At 37.9% G+C, this 21,986-nt stretch overlaps 1 protein-coding gene across 2 annotated transcripts in view; it reads right to left on the bottom strand.

Annotated features, from left to right (window-relative positions):
• TMCC3 (transmembrane and coiled-coil domain family 3) overlaps positions 1-21,986 on the bottom strand; it is a 101,858-nt gene that overhangs the window by 54,807 nt on the left and 25,065 nt on the right. Inside the window, exon 1 of one of the 2 annotated variants that reach the window (XM_014059116.2) lies at positions 7,227-7,714. The exons of the other annotated variant lie outside the window; for it this stretch is intronic. Within the exon in view, the coding sequence (XP_013914591.2) occupies positions 7,227-7,292 (66 nt within the window). The 5' untranslated portion in view covers positions 7,293-7,714. Of the gene's footprint in view, positions 1-7,226; positions 7,715-21,986 lie in introns of those variants that run through there. 2 annotated transcript variants of the gene reach the window in all.

Below are 21,986 nucleotides of genomic sequence, written 5' to 3'. Positions count from 1 at the left end.
AGAAAGTGCCAATACAGAATTCAATCTCTTTTTTTAATAAGGAAATAATTGGTTCCCTTGATTTCCTGTCAATTAAGAAATATATCTGCTAAAGAAACAAAAAGAAGAAAATCCATTGAGTCTGTCTCAGTAATGGCTGTCTAGCATCTCAACATGTTACCTTTTTTGAAATGACAAATAGAAACTGAGAGGTAACATAGGTTCTCATAACCTTCCCACATAGGAAGTTACTTTTCCAGCTACTGCTGAACTTGCAAAAAAGAGATAAGCAGAGACTTAAAACTAGAACAATTTGAGAAGAAGAAAGTTTGAGGTGCAATGTCTGGTAAACAAAGATGGGCAGGTATGACGGGAGCTACAGGGCTAGCCATTACCGGGGAAGGAGGGCTCGCTACGTCACACCTTGTTCCAGCCCTGTAAGCTCAACTCAAGGACCTGGTGGCAAGAGAAGCCAGGACCCTGGCCTCAGATTGTTGCTGCTAAATGCCAGGTCTGTGATTCATAAAGCTCCCCTCATCCGGGACTTAATACTTGACGAGGGGGCAGACCTGGCATGTATTATTGAAACCTGGCTGGGCCATGAGGGAGGAGTCCCCCTCTCAGAAATATGCCCAGAAGGGTTTCAGGTGCTCTACCAACCACGACACCAAAGAAGGGACGGGGAAGTGGCAATTATTATCCGAGGATTATTACTTCCTCGCAGAATCCCTGCTCTGGAGACTGTGGGGTGTGAGTCCCTTCTCTTGAAGTTGGACCTAGGGGTTCAAGTGGGCTTGCTTTTGACGTACCTACCTCCCAGCTGTGTCACAACAGCCCTGCCTGCGCTCCTGGAGTCAGTAGCCGAGTTGGTGGTTGAGTTCCCCAGACTGATAGTACTGGGGGACTTCAACCTGCCATCTCTAGGCGAACGCTCTGATGGGGCTCAGGAGTTCATGGTTTCCGTGACAACCATGGACTTGACCCAGGTAATTCAGGGTCCGACTCATAGAGCGGGACACACGCTCGACTTAGTGTTTCTCTCGGGGCAGTGGAGATGTGATCTTGAGTTAAGGGGAATAGAGATCTCGCCCTTGTCATGGTCAGATCACTTCCTGTTGAGGCTTGATTTTTAGAAGCTACTCCCCCACTGCAGGGAGGTGGAACCGATTAAGTGGTTCCGCCCCAGGCACCTGATGGACCCGCTGGGATTTCAGAAGGAGCTTGGGGAGATACCTGACTCTCTTGCCCACAATCCGTCAGAGTCCTTGGTCGCCGCCTGGAATACAGCGGCGACTGAGGTGCTAGACCGGATTGCGCCTTTGTGGCCTCTCCACAGCAGTGAATCCAGGAGGGCACCTTGGTTTACCGAGGAACTCTGGGAGATGAAGCGCCAAAAGAGACACCTAGAGCGACGCTGGAGGGCTAGCAACTCCAAATCTGACCAAACACTACTAAGAGCCTTTATTAGGACTTATTTAGTGGCGATACAGGCGGCAAAATGTGCACATTTTTCTGCTCTTATTGCGTCCGCAGAATCTTGCCCAGCCGCCCTGTTTAGGATAACCCACTCCCTCCTGAAAGGGGGGGGGAACAGGGGATGCCTTACAGGGATGGGCTGAGGAGTTTGCTCAATTTCTCTCAGACAAAATCGCTCAGATTCGGACAGACCTTGACTCCATTTGGACAGAACCAGTGGAAATGCCGAGGGAGGGTCTTGCTCAGACTTCCTGGAATGAGTTCCAGCTTGTCACCCCTGAGGAAGTGGACAAGGCCATGGGAGCGATGAGTGCCTCCACCTGTTTACTGGATCCGTGTCCCTCCTGGCTTGTTTCGACCAGCAGGGAGGTAACACGAGGCTAGCACCAGAGAATTATGAATGCTTCTCTGCGGGAGGGATATTTTCCACAAGCTCTGAAGGAGGCGGTGGTAAGACCCCTCCTCAAGAAGCCTTTTCTGGACCCAGCTGTTCTCAAAAACTACCGTCCAGTCTCCAACCTCCCTTTTGTAGGGAAGGTTGTTGAGGTGGTGGTGGCCAACTCCGACGGACTTTGGATGAAACAGATTATCTAGACCCTTTTCAGTCTGGTTTCAGGCCTGGTTACTCCACCGAAACGCTTTGATCGCACTGACTGATGATCTCTGGCGGGCCAGGGATAGAGGACATTTCTCTATCCTAGTGCTCCTTGACCTCTCAGCAGCCTTCAATACCATCGACCATGGTATCCTTCTGTGATGGCTGGAAGAGGTGGGAGTGGGAGGCACTGTTTTACGGTGGTTCTCCTCTTACCGCTCCGACAGGTCGCAGTTGGTGTTGGTTGGAAGGCAGAGGTCGACTCCTAGGCCCTTAACTATGGGGTGCCACAGGGGTCGGTCCTGTCCCCCCTCCTATTCAATATCTACATGAAGCCACTGAGTGAGATCATTCGCCGGCACGGGATTAAATACCACCAGTATGCGGACGACACCCAGTTGTATCTGTCCGCCCCATGCCAACTCAGCGTAGCGGTGGAAGTGATGTGCCAATGCCTGGAAGCTGTTAGGGTCTGGATGGGAGTGAACAAACTCGCACTCAATCCTGACAAGATCGAATGGCTGTGGGTGTTGCCCTAAGGACAGTCCAGCTAGTCCGTCCCTAAGCCTGGGAGGACCAAATTTGCTCCCCTCAGAGAGGGTCCACAACTTGGGGGTCCTCCTGGATCGGCAGCTGACGTTGGAACATCACCTGTCGGCTGTGACCAGGGGGCCTTTGCCCAGGTTCACCTGGTGCACCAGTTGCAGCCCTATTTGGACCGGAGGCCACTGCAAACAGTCACTCATGCCCTCGTCACCTCAAGATTGGATTACTGTAATGCGCTCTACATGGGGCTGCCCCTGAAAAGTGTTCGGAGACTACAATTAGTCCAGAATGCAGCCGTGCGAGTGATACTGGGTGTACCAAGGTACACCCACACTACACCTATCCTCTGCGAGCTGCACTGGCTTCCTTTTGGTCTCTGAGCACGATTCAAGGTGCTGGTGATTACCTTTAAAGCCCTACATGGCCTAGGACCCGGATATCTACGAGACCGTCTTCTGCCGCACACCTCCCTAAGACCGATAAGATCGCACAGGATGGGCCTTCTCTGGGTGCCATCAGCTGGACAATGTCGGCTGGCAACGCTTCGGAGTAGGGCCTTCTCTGTTGCTGTTCCGGCCCTATGGAATGAGCTGCCCCCAGAGATCCGGACCCTACCCACTCTCATGGCCTTCCGAAAAGCTATCAAAACCTGGTTATTCCGGCAGGCCTGGGGCTGTTGACCTCTTGATTGAGCTCCATCCCCACTTAGACTGGGTGCATGCTGTGTTTCTTTTAATCTGTTGTGTTTTATTTGTTTTTTATCTTTTCTTAATATTTTTATTTCTATAAGTCGCCCGGAGTCCTCCGGGATTGGGCGGCCTATAAATTTAATAAATAGAAATAGAAATAGACCTAAACTAGGCTGTTGGAGGTTGGTTGTTTCTTGGACAGCCTGAGGTAAGATTCCTGAGGTGATTATGAATGGGAAGTCTAGGGTTGCTATAGAAGGAATCTTACCTTCACAGTTTTTGTGAGATGCTGAAGACAGAATGAAAAGAGCTCCCTAGGGATAGCAAATGCCTATCTCCCCCCCCAAAGCCCACCAGCTCATCAATTATATCTTTTTTAGATTTTATAGGAAATAGAGATGCTACGGAACACAGATGCAATAATGCATGAAGCCTTACTTTGCCACTAACGAAAACTGGGCAGTTCTATCTACAGTTTTCAAATGGACTCCAAATATATGCTATCTTTGCATAGATAGGAGTTTGTGTGTTATTAAAAGATGTACAGCATTCTCTTAAATAGGTTTTGAAAATATTTACTCAAAAGACATATTCTGAACATAAATTATCATTGAAATATTGTCTTCAGCCCTGAAAGTTTATTTTGTAATGCTATTTGCTACAAATCCTTTGAAAATGAATGTAAGATGAGTATGAACAGACCAGAATAAATGTTTGTTCTTAAAAAAAAAACCTCTGCACAAAGAAACTGAAAATTAATTGCCATAAACTCTTCATTCATTTGCAAAGTATTAAAATATTTAAATTCTGTTAATTTTTCAACCATCAAAAATTACAAAAACATTTTCCTTTCTAGCTATTAATGGTGGAAAACACAACCAATTCTGGTTCTTACTAACTTAAATTTGACTTACACAATACTATCATGAAATGATTAGTGATCACTTGGTTATTTATTTCTTAATTATCTGATCATCACACTATGACTTTAATTCCAGTGAAATAAATTCAGTGAGATAAAACATTTGCAAATTTCAGCAATATTTCTTTATGTTTGCTTGTTGCTGTTTAAATAGACTTGCACAACCTGAGTTGTCAGGGCCACATGCCTTTATAACAAATAGATGGGTAATTTTTTAAAACAAAAATATCTATCTACCAGAACTAGAGCGCTATTTAGCAGAACTCCTTTTACTCAAACAATAGATCTAAATGCCCAAGAAACATATCTAAATGTATGAATCAAAGATTGCAAGAGAAATGTGTGCTGTTACTGGAATTCCTCCTTCGGTTTAGAAGAAATTTAATGTCTTCTCAACATATAATCAATCTACGTTATTACAATACTTATTATTCCAGAGGCCTAATCAGACAGAACTGAATTTTGTTAAGCAAAATTCATTGGCATGTATGAGAAAATTAACAGAAAGAATTTCACATATCCAGGATTCAGGCAATGAGCATATTTGTATTTATGCTGGAAAAATTAGCTATTACATTCATTTACGCCATCATATCTTGCTGCAACAATTTGATTACTAGATGGGTGCACAAAAATACAAAAAAATCTTTTTTCTGACCTAATTCACTATTAGCATAAAATGCAGTAGTTAAATTATTCTTCCCAGATGTTACTATGCAGATTCTCTTGATTTGAAAAACATAATGATATTAAGTGAGCTGAAGAAACAGACCAGATGGACTCAGCCTGAAGAACTGGCAGGCGATCAAACACCTCTATAGCTCTGGGAAAGACTCCGTTGGAGGAGCTGATTCAGATAATGAGGGCCAGATTCTGGAGAGACTAAACAATCAATTATGTGACAAGCACTTGGAGCTACCCAAGGCATTTATTAAAAAAGAATCCTTGTCTGCAGTTTTAATTTTTTTTATCTTATTCAGAATCAAAGCTACTAAAATCTGTAAAATCTAACAGAAAGGGGAGTTATTTAAAATCTAGCATATTCGATAACTTTCAATATATCTATTTGGGATACAAAGCAGAGCACAATTTTAAAGTTTTCCAAACTTTACGTTATTGCAAATAACTTACAGCACTGTTATAGACAATATTTGTAACACTTTTGTCTTTCTCAGATTAGCAGACTGCTGACAATTCAAATTTCAAGCAAAGTTCTAGTTTTCTAGCTAATTATCTCTGTTACACTTAGGAAATTTACAATGGAGCAATAAAATCTTTAAACCTTGTGTTGCATAACTGGCACAGAACAGATATTTGCAAAAAAAAATACCTCCCATGAGATTCTAGTTGAAATTTACTTATTACAGTAAATGTCATTTTATGTTGAGAAATTATATTTCTGGGTATTTAGGGCATGTCTTTTTCCTGAATAAGCAATTCCTTTTTTAGCAAAACAGAACAGATTAAACATTAATTAGATTAGTAAGATATAAACTTAGCTGACTCATAAAAATGTTCAATTTTTGTTCACTTTTTGTATTTAACATTTTATTTCATTCCTCTGCTGTGTTTAATTATGCATTTAACAGCATGAATATTTTATCAACCTAGGAAACTGTTATGAAGGTACAAATTTATTATCAACATTGAATAAAGTCAACAGATTCATTTAATTTATTCAAAATACAGTAACTTAATAGGATCCCTGCAATATCACTTTAAACCTGTAATATTCTAAATTTAGCTATATCAACAGACAATTAGGACTGGCAACTTGGTTATTAAGCAGAGTAGCCTACACATGTTAGATGGATAATCATGCTTTGCAAATGTACTCATAGGAAGCATGGTTTGGTCATGGACTCTTGGTATGATCAAACTGTAAAATCTTAGTCAGCTACAACTTGACTGTGGTCTTAGAATCTCTCAAACTGGATGGAAATCTTTTTTTTTCCCAGCACAGTGCATTTTAAACGCTTTCCTCATTTTAAGTGCTGAGCTCAAAGTGAGAGAAAAATTTAGGGCATATTTTATTCAAAGTATGGTTTTTTACCTATTAGGCCTGAATATGGCAAGAGGATTTCCTTTCCCTGGTTTGTTGCAACTACCAAATTTATTATTTTATTATACACCATGCATTATGTATATATCATGTGTTGTAAAAATCCTGAAAATTAAACACTGAAGGATCTTGGAATTAACATTTATATCAGTATTTCCTTATTTTCCCACTGCATATGCTTTCCTCCTCATCTACAGGCTGCCAAATGTGCAAATTATATTCACTTATTTCTTTGGTTGGGAAATAAGGAAAATGTGCATATATAAATTAAACATTCAAACAAATGTAGATGTGAACACATATGCTTTTTATCTATCTTTCTTGGAGTCCAGTCACCCTTTGCTCAATAAAAAAGGAAAATGACTTGGATTTCAAAGTTAATTAGGAAAGTTTCTGGACTGATGGATTCCGGACTGATTTTCTTTAAATATGGAAAATCTGAAGAATGCAGTAAGTTTAATTCAGCTACTATAATGAATTTGAAAATAAAATAGACCAAATGTAGAAATGCTAATGATTCTACAGTAAATTAAAGCTACTAAGAATTTTTTTTTTAAAGAATTCACCAAAGTTCAGTGTGGCACTCTTCTATTTGGAGACATGTTTTAATTACTTATTCATGGAAAAGAAACAGGAAAAAAACATATTTATCTGCCTCCTTAAGGAATGTATGTCTACATAAGTAAAGACATCTTTTAAATCCTTTAGAATTTCATTCAGCCTACCAGCAAAATCTTTTAAATAAAATGCTCATTCAAAATCAACAATTTTCAGATAACATTTACTATTCTTTGGGTTATTCTTTATATTTTTCTTCTATAAATTTGAAACAGGCCACAAACATTGAAAGGACTGCTTTGGTTCACCAGAGATGAATAATTCAAAGCTACTACACTGGTGAGATCTGACAATCTCCAAATCATTTCACACGTTAGAACTATCTGCTTAACAGCTTACCTTCGGGTGTATAAGAGTCTCTTGCTCGCATTTCATATCATCCACATCACAAGGTTGTTCAGTCATTTTCTTGGTCTAAAATTTAACTCAGGATATAATACTTTATATTATCCTGTGATTTGTACCAGGCCTTTTCGTTAAGTAATAAGGAATCTCAGAACTGCTGGCAATAGCAGTTGCAAAAGTGTTACAGAAAAATGAAAGTAGCAAAGTTCACAGATAACATTTGTGTTTAATGCAGATAGGTTGGGCTGCCAGGAATGACTGGGAGACACCTGTTAAATACATGTCAATCACTGACAGGCAGTATGCAATTATGTAACATACAGGTGTGGCAAATACAAGCCCAGCTCTTAATCGTGTACGAGCCTAAGACAGGATGGTCATCAGATAAAGAGTTTCTGCAGGTAAAGTTAGTATATACAGTAACTTGCAAAATAAATAAAATCACTAAAAGAAATTGTTTAGAATTTTTGTATGGCTATTAATCTAGTCTTCTTAGAAAACAATTATCTTATCATTAAGAACATACCTTTAGAAGCATTTATTAAGATATAGGATCCTATATCTTAATAACATGCTTCTAAAGATATGTTCCTAATCATTAGGAAAATATATCATGTGAAACTATGTTTATTTGTTTATTTATTCACCTTTAATTGCAGAGGCTTTTGATATCATGGGACAATTTGTGAACCAATAGCCATCTTAGAACACCTCTAGCTGCATCAGTTACTCAAAAGCAACGCACCTTTCACTGGACAACAAAGATCTTACTTCCTGAGCACTTTTGAGTATACCTTATAGATTTTTGGCTACTAATCATGAAAATAATCTGTAATTTAATATATCATGCACAATTTTATAAAAAAATATTTCAGTATCTGTTGGCTATGCAGCATACATGAAACATATGAAAACACGGAACAGATCCAGTACACCAGTGATTCTCAACCTGTGGGTCAGGACCCCTTTGGGGGTCGGTCACAGGGGTTGCCTAAGACCATCGGAAAACACATATTTTTGATGGTCTTAGGAACTAAGACACCAATTTTATGGTTGGGGGTCACCACAACATGAGGAACTGTATTAAAGGGTTGCGGCATTGGGAAGGTTGAGAACCACTGTAGTACACCAAGTACAACTGGAATATTTGTGGAGATCTAAAAATAATGGCTCTGCTGCTTGGAATAAAGCTCACGTATACCAAGTACTGTTGTTGCATATGAGAATGGGACAGCATGCAAGAGTTGCATTACATGAAAAAGAAATAGCCACTCCAAAAGAATTTGGTTCCAGGACAAAAAAAAGGCATCTGAACTACTTGTTGACCCAACAAAGATATTGCCTCCCCTTCACATAAAACTATGTCTAATGAAAAGCTTTGTAAAAGTGATGAACAATGGTGAAGGTTTTTGTTATTTGAGACACATGTTTTCAATAACAGCTGATGCCAAGATTAAGGAAAGCATTTTTTTTGTCCACAGATCATATGTCATCAATGACAAGTGATTCAAAGATCTGCTAGCGAGGTCAGAAAAAATCATCTGGAAAGCATTGAAAGATGTCATTGAGAATTTTCTTGACAACTACAGAACACCAAATTACATTTAGTTGGTTGGTAAACCTCTTACAATATACAAGACCATAAACCAATTTATCACTGAAGACTCATTTTCTGCATTCACACTTAGACAAAAATCAGCAAAACACTTTTGGCCCTACTGAACTCATGCAATGTGTCAGAAACTTTTTGTGAGTAAATACATTATACCTTTAAAAGTGAATTGCATATTTTTTAAGATTCCTCTAATTTTGAAATTATATTCGGGTTCAGTTTGAATGGGTCTATCATAATCACCAAAAGTTTTTCAGGAAACAAAATGTTTGAAACAAAATTGATGTCCAATGTTTTTGAAGCTTTAATCTTATAATTTCTTGTTGAGAATTCTTATAGCAAAGTGGGGCAGAACCAGTTCTAAGGCATTAGTGCTCTTGTTTAGGTAACAGTAATAACCTAGTTTATAGCAATAGCAATAGCAATAGCAATAGCAGTAGACTTATATACCGCTTCATAGGCCTTTCAGGCCTCTCTAAGCGGTTTACAGAGAGTCAGCATATTGCCCCCAACAATCTGGGTCCTCATTTTACCCACCTCGGAAGGATGGAAGGCTGAGTCAACCCTGAGCTGGTGAGATTTGAACCGCTGACCTGCTGATCTAGCAGTAGCCTGCAGTGCTGCATTTAACCACTGCGCCATGAACCTTGGTTCATGGAGCTTCATAATGAAACAGCTGAAATAAGTGTGATTTTCCATCTTGTTTTCTCTTTTTCCTATTTGATTTCCTGCACAAAAGTAATAACAATCTTGATATCCTTCTTGCAGATCAAACTGAAAGAGAGAAGGAAAACAGCTAATTAATTACCTTTTCTTTTTTGCCTTAGGAAACACATTACAATGAACAAAACCAGACCTATGTCTGCATTTCTCAGCCTATATGTCAGTGTTCTCCTGCAGTTGAGACAACTCAAAATGGCTTGAGACCAGTGTTTTTCAAACTTGGCAACTTTTAGCAGTGTGGACTTCGACTCCCAGAATTCCTCAGGTAGCATGCCTTTACCACAGTCTCATTCTCAACCAGCTTAACCAGTAACTTAATCATCCAAAAGATACACCTAATAAGCAGATGACCAAGCTAAACCTGCCCACTTCCTTGGCAATGGCAGAATCAAACTCACTCCAGATAGCCATACAAGGCACCTGCACTAGAATTGTTCAACTCTTGAGTGGATTTTGAATGACATTATCTGCAAATACCAAGAATATTCCTCATCTGAATGAGGAATGCAAATGGAAAAATAAGGTTTTCAAAGCCTTTATAACCACAATGGGTTCTTTTTTGTGCTTAGTTGGATACACTCTTCATCTTTCTCCAACAGCATTATATGCATCTTTTTACACACTTTGTTTCTTGGAACTCCTTAGAAAACCAAGATGAATCCCAAAGCTAACATGGAGAGAAAAGTTACATAGGGATAATGTAATCTAAGGTTAAAGCCACACACCCATTCCAAGCCATCATTAGAACCTCAACCAAATAGCCCACGAGACATCAGAGAAAACTGCAAGCACTACTACTAGGTGCATCAGTTACCTGATGTTGACAGATCTTCTTTTCCTGTAAGTATGCTGTATCTGATTTGGAACTATATTTGGTGTTTTTTTTTCTTGGATAAATATTTAATCTGTTTTCAGCTTCAGGTCTTCACTTGGAGGTTAATGAAATCTGACTGATGGTGCCTAGAATATTCTACACAATGGTAGTTCCTGTTTTACTGTGTTTATCCAACCCACTTTTGCTACAATTCCAAGTTTCTCCATTTCTCCATTGTTGCATAAGTACCAATCACTTTTACTAGTCTCATTAGCAAAATATTTTTAATTGCGGAGTATCACTAATTCAAATAGATACAGTCCTGTTGTTTATTATGCTATATCTATACACATATTTTGAAATGGCTTTATCATTGCCTCTACATTATTTCATGTGAATTAATGGTCTTAGTATTTTGTGTAATCATCCAAGTTAAAATGCCATTCCAGACATTCTAGTTCATCTGCTTCTAAAACACTCCATTTAAAATGTTTCATTTCTGCTTTGACAATTTCACATTTTCTTTGGTTCAAGCTTACATTCTGCGTGACTTGATTTCAGGGACGTGCAGTCAGGGGAGGCAGGGGAGGCAGAGCCTCACCACTGTCATCATGAAAAGAAAAAAAAATGTAAATGCAAAAAGGCTGAGGTAGTTGCGGCCAGAGTCACAGTGGATGACTCTGCTTACTGCTTAACTGTGCAAAAAAGCCTCTTAAAAAGTGCCCTCTACAGGGAGTGGCAGGAGAAGGAGGTGCCTCGTTTAGTCTGACTTTATGATCACTCGAGCAGAGCTAAGCAAGGGTTAAAAGCCGAAAAATTCCTTATGTAGATGAGGCACGTTGTCCTCCTGCCTCCTGTAGAGGGCGTTTTTAGAGGCTTTTTAGAGGCTCTGGGATCAACTAGCTCAGTCTGACCTCAGAGCTCATGCGTTTTTCCTTTTACATTTTCTTTTCTTTTTGATGGCAGGCAAGAGCAGAGTTGAAATCCTCTCTGAAACAGCTGGAAAAGGTGCATGTGTGGGGAGGGGGGAGGAATTCAAAAAGTTTGATTGCATGCAGAGCCACGTTGCCTTTTCAAATACACACACACACACACACACACACACACACACACACAGAGCTGGATAAAAGTATATAAGCCCAGCTTCACTGATTACAAGTTTGAAAAGGCAATGTGGCTCCACCTGCAATCAAAGGCTCGGATTGGAAGGCAGCAGAGGAATGGGAGCAGGGTATGGCAGAGGAGCTGCTTTCAAGACATTGGAAAATATATCCAATCCAACTTCTGTGTTTGTGTTTGTTTGAGAGTGAGTGAGAGACGGATCCAACTTCTCTGTGTGCGTGAGTCTGTTTGAGAGAGGGGGGAGGGAGGGAGGGAGGAAGGAGAGGGAGGGAGAAGAAAAAGAATGGAGAAAAAATGCTGTCGCTTTAAATCGGAACTGAGCATGCCTGGCTGTAGAATTCTGGGAGTTGAAGTCCACAAGTCTAAAAAAATTTGAAACCCCTGTGTCACTGCCTCACCAGCCATAAACCTCACCGCATGTCACTGCTTGATTTGTAGAATACTGATTATTCTTAGTGCCATGTTCAAAGCACAGTTATGGACAGCTCACTTCTGGCTCTAGAATTTTTTCTTTGGTTATGCCATGCTATCCTGTTCATTAGCCTTACAGGCACCTGGAATGACATAAAAGTAGATTGACAGTTCCTGCCCTTTTACAGATATGACACATAGACAAAAGAGTCTGGTAAAAATGAGCGGTAAATGAAGCCCGTTTTTAAAATTATAATTTGTATAGTCACTAGGTAGAGAAACAGAATGCATGGCCTTTTAAAATAATAATTATACTACCATTACTCACTGATAGGAATCAATTGAAGGAAAGTCCGAAGTTAAGTTGAAATACCAGAGAACACTGGTTCATTGATGCCCTATTTGTGTATATAGTAATATTTATATGGTTAGTGTTTTCATGAAATGCTAGAATATAAATTCATAAAATAATATGAAAAATATTAAGTGCAACAGAAACTTACGGTACATATAAAGGTATAATGATTAGTTTGGATTATTGGAACCTACTTGCCCCTGTTTAACCACCACCTGTTAACCCACTACATGTAAAACCTGTGAGAAGCACTCTTGATAATATTTTCATCCTAAACCTGACAGATTAGAATGCAGCTGTTTGTAACAGTGATAATGTCAAAGATCTTTGTAACAGTGGCTCTGCACAGGAAGTTCCAGTGGTATCTTCAAGATCTTCTAATCTTGTAAATCCAGAATGCCCGTGCTTATGATTTGTGCAGCATCTATTTCATAATCGAATATGTCAATTTTGCAAGTATTTCCAATTTTAGTTGGTACCAAATTAGAAGAGGCAAGAGGAATCAACCTACATACATTTAAACTGCAAAATATTTTATCCTACATCCCAGTGAATTACCTAGTTAGATAATGAAATGTATACAAGCAAATAACAAAGCTCAGAGAACATAAAGGACTCCATAGTTCAATTTTGAGTACATATCTTATCCTCTATTATTTACAGTACACCCCACTTTGAAGCTCATTTACATTGAATTGATTACTTTAGGTGCTAGGGGTTTTGTTTTAGACTGATCAAAAAACTGTTTTGCTGTGGTTTACAGTGCTGCTTTAGAATATATTTGTGATTTTTATCTATGTTTAATTTTTAAAAAAATAGCTATAGCTTGTCAAGGTTTCAATGCATATTTAAAATGTAATAAATGTTTTAAATAAGCTACAGTATTTAAAATACAAGGATGCATATAAACTACTAGTAGATCTCCCATGTACAGCTGAATGGAAGATTACATGACATGTTATGAAAGTCGAATTTATAGTGCAATAAATATTAACAAATATGAAAATATGAAAATGAAAGCACAACTAGTACTTTAATCTGAATAATAGTTGACATGTTTATAATTTGTGAAACAGCATCCTTTTATTAAAGATTACTTCTTTGAACCAACAGCAATTATATTAGTGTGATAATTGAGATCAAGATGATTTAACTCACATGACATAACACCATGCATTTGAACTTGACACGTACATCTTGTTGCTGTACAGTCTACTAATCTGCTTGGAGTTCTAAGCTCTATCCCACTCAGTATTTCACTTGCCTGTTGGAACAACTATTATATCACCACATTGTACTCTTATTTGCCTTTATTTTGGATTTAATAATTGCTTACAACAGAGCTAATAATTATAACAAGAGAAAAAGGAAAATATTGTAACATCAATTTATGTACTTCAAACTTTAGATATGCTCAATAGCTGTGTAATGATTAATAGTCTGGAAATACTTTTATTTCACTTCATCACACTTTCCACTCTGAATCAAAGACTGTGTGATTTATGTTAAATACAATGCTAAAATGTACGAAGTGGTTAGAGAAAAACACAAAAAATAATAATACTGTAGCTCCTTACCCAAATATCTTTAAAGTGTTATACTGTATCCTGTTTAGATCACATTTTCTGCAATAATCTAGCAGTTAAATTTTAATTGTATGTAGATGTGGCTATGTATATATGTGTTTCCACTTTTTTGTCTCTCCTTCTGGCATAGCCTTTTATTATGTAGAAAAAACAGTTTAATTCAGAAAGAAGAAGGAAGACAAGGACGCATATTGTCTCCCAATTACTTCTGATTGACTTGTAGAATAGGAAACAAAATTTGAAATCACGACATTCACGATTTGAGATATGCTAGTGATAATATTTTGTTCACCACATACTAGGGAAGTAACATTTGAAAGTGAAAAATCTGGATCAATATTAAGTTTTAAGATGACAAAATAATAGCAAGCAGTGAATTTACAACTGATAGGAAAGAAGTGAAAGTGGCAGTGAATATTATTTTCTTGCTCTCAAAATTAAAAATGGACCATGGAAGACAAAGAGAGACAAGGTAAACAATTATAAAGGTACTTGGGTTATCACAAAGATTAAAATAAGAAAAGCAGTGATCTTTCCAGTGGTAACATTCATCAGTAAAAGAGCCAAAGTTTGGATCTTCAATGGGGGAACATCCCAGTGGAGGCAGTTGATGGATTAACAACAGATCCAACCTCCCTCCCCCATCCTGCTCCTGCCCTCCCAATCTTTTAATTAGGCTAGGCCACAGTGTTTGACTTTTTGTATTAACCTATGTTAATACACCCCCACTGTGCTCTCCTGCTCCCCATGCATGTGCACGTGACACACACACTGCGGCCCATTTTCGGCCTAGCAGGCCTCCCTGCAGCCTCCTGGGACCAAAAATGGAGTGCAGGGGGATCGCTGCACTCCCGTGCTCCTCTCTCCCCCGTGCATGCACACATGACCCCATCTGCCCCCTCATGCATGCACATGCATCTTCCGCATGCCCCATGCCCCCCGCACATGCACAGCAGAGATCCAAAAATCAGCTGGCTGGCAGGAGGTGCATGCGCATACGTGGTGGAGCTGAGCTGGGGCAATGGCTCCATGTGCCACCTGTGGCACGCGTGCTATAGATTCGCCAACACATGTATATAGTGTTTATGTTTTATGATTGTAAGAAAGGGAGAGGCAGAGAGAGAGGGGGGGGAGAATGAATGACATTGGAATTATAGATTTGGAGACAAGTAGCTCCATTCAACTGTGCAAGAATCAATCAATTCATTTTGGACTAAATAAACATTGTTTTTATAAGGTAATGGTCATAAACCAAAAAGGAACATACTTTGGCATGTGATGGTGGCCTTATATTTTTTTTCTGTGCTTTGCAAGGCTGAAGGAAATAGGAAAAGGGAGGAACAATGGATAAGATGAAGAGATGAAATCCAAGAAATTGTTGAAATGTTCTTGGAGCAACAAGTTATTTCCAAGGGCAGGTTAAAAAGGCGGCATTTGTCCATCACCCAGGAACTGAGCTGGACTCAATGGCATCTAAAGCCCAGAAATAAGATTATTCCCTTCTTTTCCAAGAAGAGAAAAATAGAGGATAGTAGAAGAAAGTAACGTGGCTGGCTCAATAGCTTATCTAAGATAAAATATATAAGCAATTCTTGAGACTGAGATTACTCAAAAACTTTAGTTGGAGCAAAATGAAACAATCTTAAATTAGGGATATGAGCTGCTCTAGTAGTATACATAAAACCAATATTGGGAACACTATTAAGAGAAGTTTGTTTCTGGAAACAATCCAAAGTAATTATTATTATTTACAAAGCTTTACCTAGCAACTTGCTGTTACCTAAGGACCTGCCTATCCAGACAAAATCTATTTGCCTCTCTCATTTATGGATGCTATTTTTGAGTTGTTGTTGTTGTTGTTATTATTATTCAAAGTAAAACACTGAGTGAAGAAAATGACATTCTTACAAACAACCCTAAATATATTTAATAAGAATGAAATCCCACAGAATTTTTCATTCTAATTAGTGTCTATGATTGTAGCCTTGATCATTATTTAACTGATATTTCAATAAATCCAAGATATAGTATCTTAAATTATACAAAATATAATATATTTGTTTCATGTTGTTGAAATATTTTGCTTCTTCTGCATGCATAAGAGGCTAAGAGTTACAATTAAAAATCTTAATATCATATTGGACATGAATAATTAATAACTGCCTGGTTATTAATATTTTATCTCTAATTCTCTTTTTTACAAAGAGCTAAATCATGTCTGGTTTATTTCACACTATACATATTTAGCTATTCCGATTCAAAATTAATTCTGTTGAATCCTATGCTGATCCTTGCATAAATAATTCTTATACTTAAATTTTACTTTAGACTTTCTTTTCAAGGATTCAAAAGAGAATACCAAGTTCTTTTTACTCACTCTCTGACCCAATTTTCTTAGTAAGCTTAGTTGGTAAGACAGGACTGAGATATAGCAACTGGTCCACAGTTATCTCTTTTATCATGATAAATCTTTGTTCTTAGGTCAATAACAAACTGCAATGAATATGAACAGAATTGCAGAAAATACTTGTGTCATTTTCAAGATAAGGGATACAGTAAAAAATCTTACATGAATATTAAGCCTATTCCACATAGTTTTATCATGTGATACCTCAGGCTGATTCTATGATTTAATTTATGGAATCTTATGTATGCTCCAGTTAATATTGTCTTCTATCATATTTTTTATATTTCTGGTTTAAGAAGAGTGCTCTGATCTCCCTTAGTCATCTCAATGCTAATTATTATCCTTGTTGCCTTTCTGAATCTATGCCACTTTGAATTCTTTTGAAAGACATCTGTCAGAACTGAAAATTCTGTTTAAAAGTAAATTATAATCAACAGTGTGGATCAATTACTTCCCATAATTCGGAAATTATAATTCTCTTGATACAGCCTCACACTTCATTTGTTTTGTGTGTGTGCATGCGCATTCACATACACACACAACTATATAACACTAGTAGTCATATTCAGTTTGCAATCAACTACACTCCAGGTTCTTTTTCACAAATACAATATTCAATCTTTATGTCTTATATTTTATTCCAATGCATTGAATTTGTCCCTTGACAAATAAACTTTGTATGTTTATACTGATATTTTTGGCCCATTTTTCTAGCTATCAAGATTGTTTGTGTTATTTCTGCCTTTTGAGATTTTTAGTACCTCACTCACTTTGAATAATATATGAAGACTTGATCAGCATTTCTTCACTTTTCATTCAAGTTATGGATAAAAATATTGAAGAATACTTTTACCATCCCATTTAATACTTCTTCTCAAACTGAAGCAAAAGCTTTGATAAGCACTCCCTAAGCAGCCTTTTCAAACCAACTTTGTATTATTCCATGTTTCATATCAGATATAATGATTAGAGTCTCAGAAAGTTGGTGTAATTAGATTTTAGTGTGAACACAAGGTCAAAGAACTCGATTTACACAGAAATTTGGAATTAAAGCCTGCATCATTGCAGCATTATTCAAATTGCTTGTTTTCACTGACAATAATATGAGGACTTGTGCATAACCTCCTTACCAAGAGAAATAAAAAGGTTTCAACTTGAGATCCAAGTATGTTGTGCATAGCTCTCTCATAAAGAACTTACCTATTATCTCTGAGCAACATAACACCTGCTTAAATAATTTCTGTGCAGAAGTACTCAAATATCCATTCCAATAATTAATGTACCTGTGGGTGCACATGCACACGCATGCATACACAACTTACACAAACACTCGTTATAGAATGACAGCAACCAATACAGTCTTGAAGCTAAAGGTGTATTTCCCTATTGTAAAACAAAACATTGATCTGAAGAATTACTAGGCAGTAACTGAATTCAAATGGGGAAAAAATGCTTTGGACTATGTTCAAATGTGGGGCTCACCTAATACCCATAAGCAACTCCTTAAAGCAGATATATTTTCATTGAAGAACCGTGATGGTTAGAATGCAGTACAGGTGTTCAGGTTATGACCACAAGTGAGCCCAAAATTTATGTTGCTAAGTGGAACATTTGTTAAATGAGTTTACTGCATTGTATGACTTTTCTTGCCAAAATTCTTAAGTAAATCATTGCATTTGTTAAATTAGTAACATGGTTATTAAGTGAATCTGGATTCCTCATTGACTTTGTTTGTCAGAAGGTCGCAAAAGCTGATCACATGACCCCAAGGCACTCCAACTGTCATAAATATAAACCTCTTGCCAAGCATCTGAATGTTTATCATGTGAGCATGGGGATACTGCAAAGGTCATAAGTGTGAAAAATGGTCATAAGTCACTTTTTCCAGTACCATGGTAAATTTGAACAGACACTAAATGAACTGTTGTAAGTCAAGGACTACCTGTATTGCAAGCTAATTCTGCTAGCAGTTTGGCAGTTCGAGTCTCACCGGCTCAAGGTTGACTCAGCCTTCCATCCTTCCAAGGTGGGTAAAATGAGGACCCAGATTGTTGGGGGCAATATGCTGACTTTGTAAACTGCTTAGAGACGGCTGTAAAGTACTGTGAAGCGGTATATAAGTTTAAGTGTTATTGCTACCTATTTTTTCAGGATTATTTAAGCTGCCCCATGTGAGAACTGGTCAAATACTACACTCACAACTCTGATTATTCAGAATTCCCTCAGCATCTGCTGTTTAAGGCCTCATCCTGCCTTTTATATAATACTCAGTGAAAAATTATTTTCATCAACAGCTAACATATTCTGTAGTATGTAGTATGGGAGCTTATAGTTGTGTACTACAATGCTGTTCCATATAAAGTTTATTAAGTGTATGACACTTACTATGCACAGACTCTCGATTAATAATATAAATTTGGCAACTCATAATACAATAAAATATGGGAATACTTAATGTAAAATTAAACATTTAGAATTATAAATATAATAATATTTATCACTGCACCATTCCATCTTCTGAAGACATTATGAAACAAATTCGTTTGTAAAAATTTAAACAAAGATGGAGATGGGCGGGAATTGCATTTCCAGTGCAAGGCTGTTCTATAATGCAGGGCTTCTACATGGAAACATTTCCTTCATCCATCCTCATTTCACAAAAGTGGGGAATTGAAAGCATTTTCTTTCAGAATAAGCTAATTGTTACAGTTGAATCTGGCTGAACAAGACAGTCCTGCAGTTACTTCATTGCCAAGGTTTGAAAGGCTTTGTAAATTAAAACCAAGAGTTTGAGTTAAACATGAAACCCAACAGAGAGCCAATGTACTGACAAAGCACCAACATAAAATGCTACTATTAACATATGCCACTCAACATTTGAACTGTTATACATATTATTGGTGGCAAAAAGAAATATATAATGCAATGGCTAAGTATTTTGTTTGAGTTTAGTAGAGCAGGACAGAACATGTTAGATGGGAAGGGTAAGTTTACTGATCTTTAGATGCCATATTCCACCCACAAAACTGAAGAGAAATTAGCGAAGTCCATCTATGCCATAAGTATGTAAATCTTGCATAGCTACTGACTTCTTCTTTGAGTAATCCCTGAGTATTATTAACCACCAACTCTGCACATGATAAGATTAAGAATGATTCACCAGCTGATATGCTTTTCTCATCTAGCCTTTCACCATATGTAGTAGGCAGGTGGTGTCTGATCTTACAGTGAGACATTCAAAAATGTTTTTACTGTGAACAAAAATTGTTTTCTCACTTTCTCATTTAATTCAGTTATCTCTAGAAAACTTTATATATAATGATGTCAGTTTATAGCTTTGCAGTGCTATATTTGAAGCTCTAGCTGACTACAGAAGCTGGCTGATAGCCAACTAAAAATTGAAGAAGTACCAATAAAATAGTAATCAGTAATTGTCCTAATTATCAAATTGGAACTAAGATATTTTCAGTCATAGGCTTTTCATTCAAAATAAATCCATTTAGAATTTTATAAGTCAATGATTGAAGCTGAAACAATAAAAAGAATCATAATCAACATATATCATACAACAATACTATACAATAATATACTATTTAAATTACATAGTGTGCATTGAAGCACTAAATAACCAGATATTGTTAGTTTGACTGTATATCCTACTAGGAGGGCTTACTCCCAGATAAAGACTTTCAATTAAAGTTTTTCTAAACATTTAGAAATCATGTCTGTATATCTATATCGATTTGTATAATTTGGTAATGTCCTGTGTAAAATTCAGTGTAAAAGAAACTACTAGTCAAACATGAAGTTTACATTTAGAATTCCTCAGAAAGGCAATCTTGAGGTGTTGAGATAACATTTAAATCAAATTGTCTACTGCTGATAGAAGTTGGGAATATGCTAAAAAGAACTTTATAACTTGAGGAAATAAATAATGGAAGAATTATACTTTTTATATAATTTATAAATGATGCAAAAAATCTATGTGAATAACAATATTTCCTTACCTTCAAAAGGCTTAACAAGACTTAATAAGCCAATACTAATAAAGAGAATTCATATGTTTTATTAAAACATAGAAATTAAATGTAGCTGTTCGCTTCTAAATCAGTTAATACAACTGATGAATTACAAATCAACATGCTTATAAGCAGGTGAAATAGATTTGAATTTACTTCAACTTGTTGAATGGAAGAATGAAAATGATGCAAAAGACTTTGTAGAAATACACTGTGGTTTATTTAAGAAAAAGTCTTGTCTTTATTTCCTGTTTGTCCACCACATCTACTGTATGAGATTGGTGGCCATATAAATGTATTAAATAAATAAAATGTAATGGCTGGTGGCATTATGACAATTTTTGAGTATTTATTTTATTATTTGATTTTATTTGCCATCCATCTCATAACTATATGCCTCTGGGTGGCATACAGCATTAAAATATTAAAATCCTAACAAATAAATATCTTCAAAATAATAAAAATGGAAATCCCAATCAAAATGAAATCATAGTTAAAAGATGGGGAGGAAGGGAACAGGATGCGTGGGGGTGAAGGTGGCATCGCTTCAATCTTCTCTACTGTGATGCTCCCACATTAGGGCTCCCGTTAGGGCCTCAAGCCATCTGGCAGAATCAGGTCTTCAGTCTCCAATAGAAAGGCAGAAGGGTAGGAACCACTCTTTTCTGAGGGGGTAAGATGTTCCAGAGGGCAGGAACCAAGGTAGAGAAGGTGCATCTCCTGGATGCCATCAACTGAAAATCCTTGACCAACAGGCCCCAGCACGCCTCCTCTGCCGGCATGAGTGGGGTGGGACAATCCCAGTGAGGCGAGATAATTCCTCAAGTAACTTGGACCCATGCCATACAGGGCTTTAAAGATAATAATCAAAACCTTAAATTTCACCCAGAAGCAGACCAACAGTCAGTGCAGCTCATGGAATAGAGGAGTAACATCGGTCATTCTAGGGTCCCCATGAACAGCCCAGGCCACTGCATTCTGCACCAGTTGAAACTTCTGAATGCTCTTCAAGGATAACCCCATATAAAGCGCATTGCAGTAGTCCGTACATGAGATGACCAGGGCTTGAATGATTGAGCCCAGGGGCTTCTGATCCAGTAAAGGTGGGAAGTGGCACACCAACCAAAGTTGTGCAAAGTCTCTCCTAGGCACAACTGCCACCAACTCTTTGAGCAGGAAAACCTTCAGGTCTGTCTGGGGTAGTGCAACCCCATCTAGAACAAAGTTAGTTAAAGTGCTAGATCCTGAAGTTCTATGCACCCACAGCTATTCAGTCTTGCCAGGGTTTATAGGTGTTGATCTGAATGTCTGATTTATAAGTATTGTCTAGTGTGTTCTATTTTTGCAGATTTATTTTTAACATCAATGTATGATGCTACACTATAAATTAGGATGTTACACGGGGCATCCCCAACCCTCAGGCCATAGCCCACTACTGGACTGTGTCCTATTCAGAACTGGGTTGCACAAGTGGTTGGTTGGCACGCGCACAGTGCAACCTACACAAGTGGTGGGCTGGTGGGCACTCATACACATACACACTGACCCATCACTCATGCAAGTTGAACTATGTGTGTGCACCCCAGCTCACCACTCATTCATATTGGGCTGCACACATGTGCCAGCCCACCACCTGCATGGTCCAGTTTCCTCCCCCCAAGCCAGGCCCCCAAGCTGCAAAGGTTGGGGACCACTGTATTAGACC

The sequence above is a fragment of the Thamnophis sirtalis genome, unplaced genomic scaffold (genome assembly GCF_051295495.1).
Source record: "Thamnophis sirtalis isolate CommonGarterSnake01/CBP01778 unplaced genomic scaffold, rThaSir2_p1.2 scaffold_9, whole genome shotgun sequence".
In the NCBI taxonomy this organism is placed as follows: domain Eukaryota; kingdom Metazoa; phylum Chordata; class Lepidosauria; order Squamata; family Natricidae; genus Thamnophis; species Thamnophis sirtalis.
Note: the sequence above shows the minus strand (reverse complement) of the source record. Positions and strands in the feature narration are given on the sequence as shown.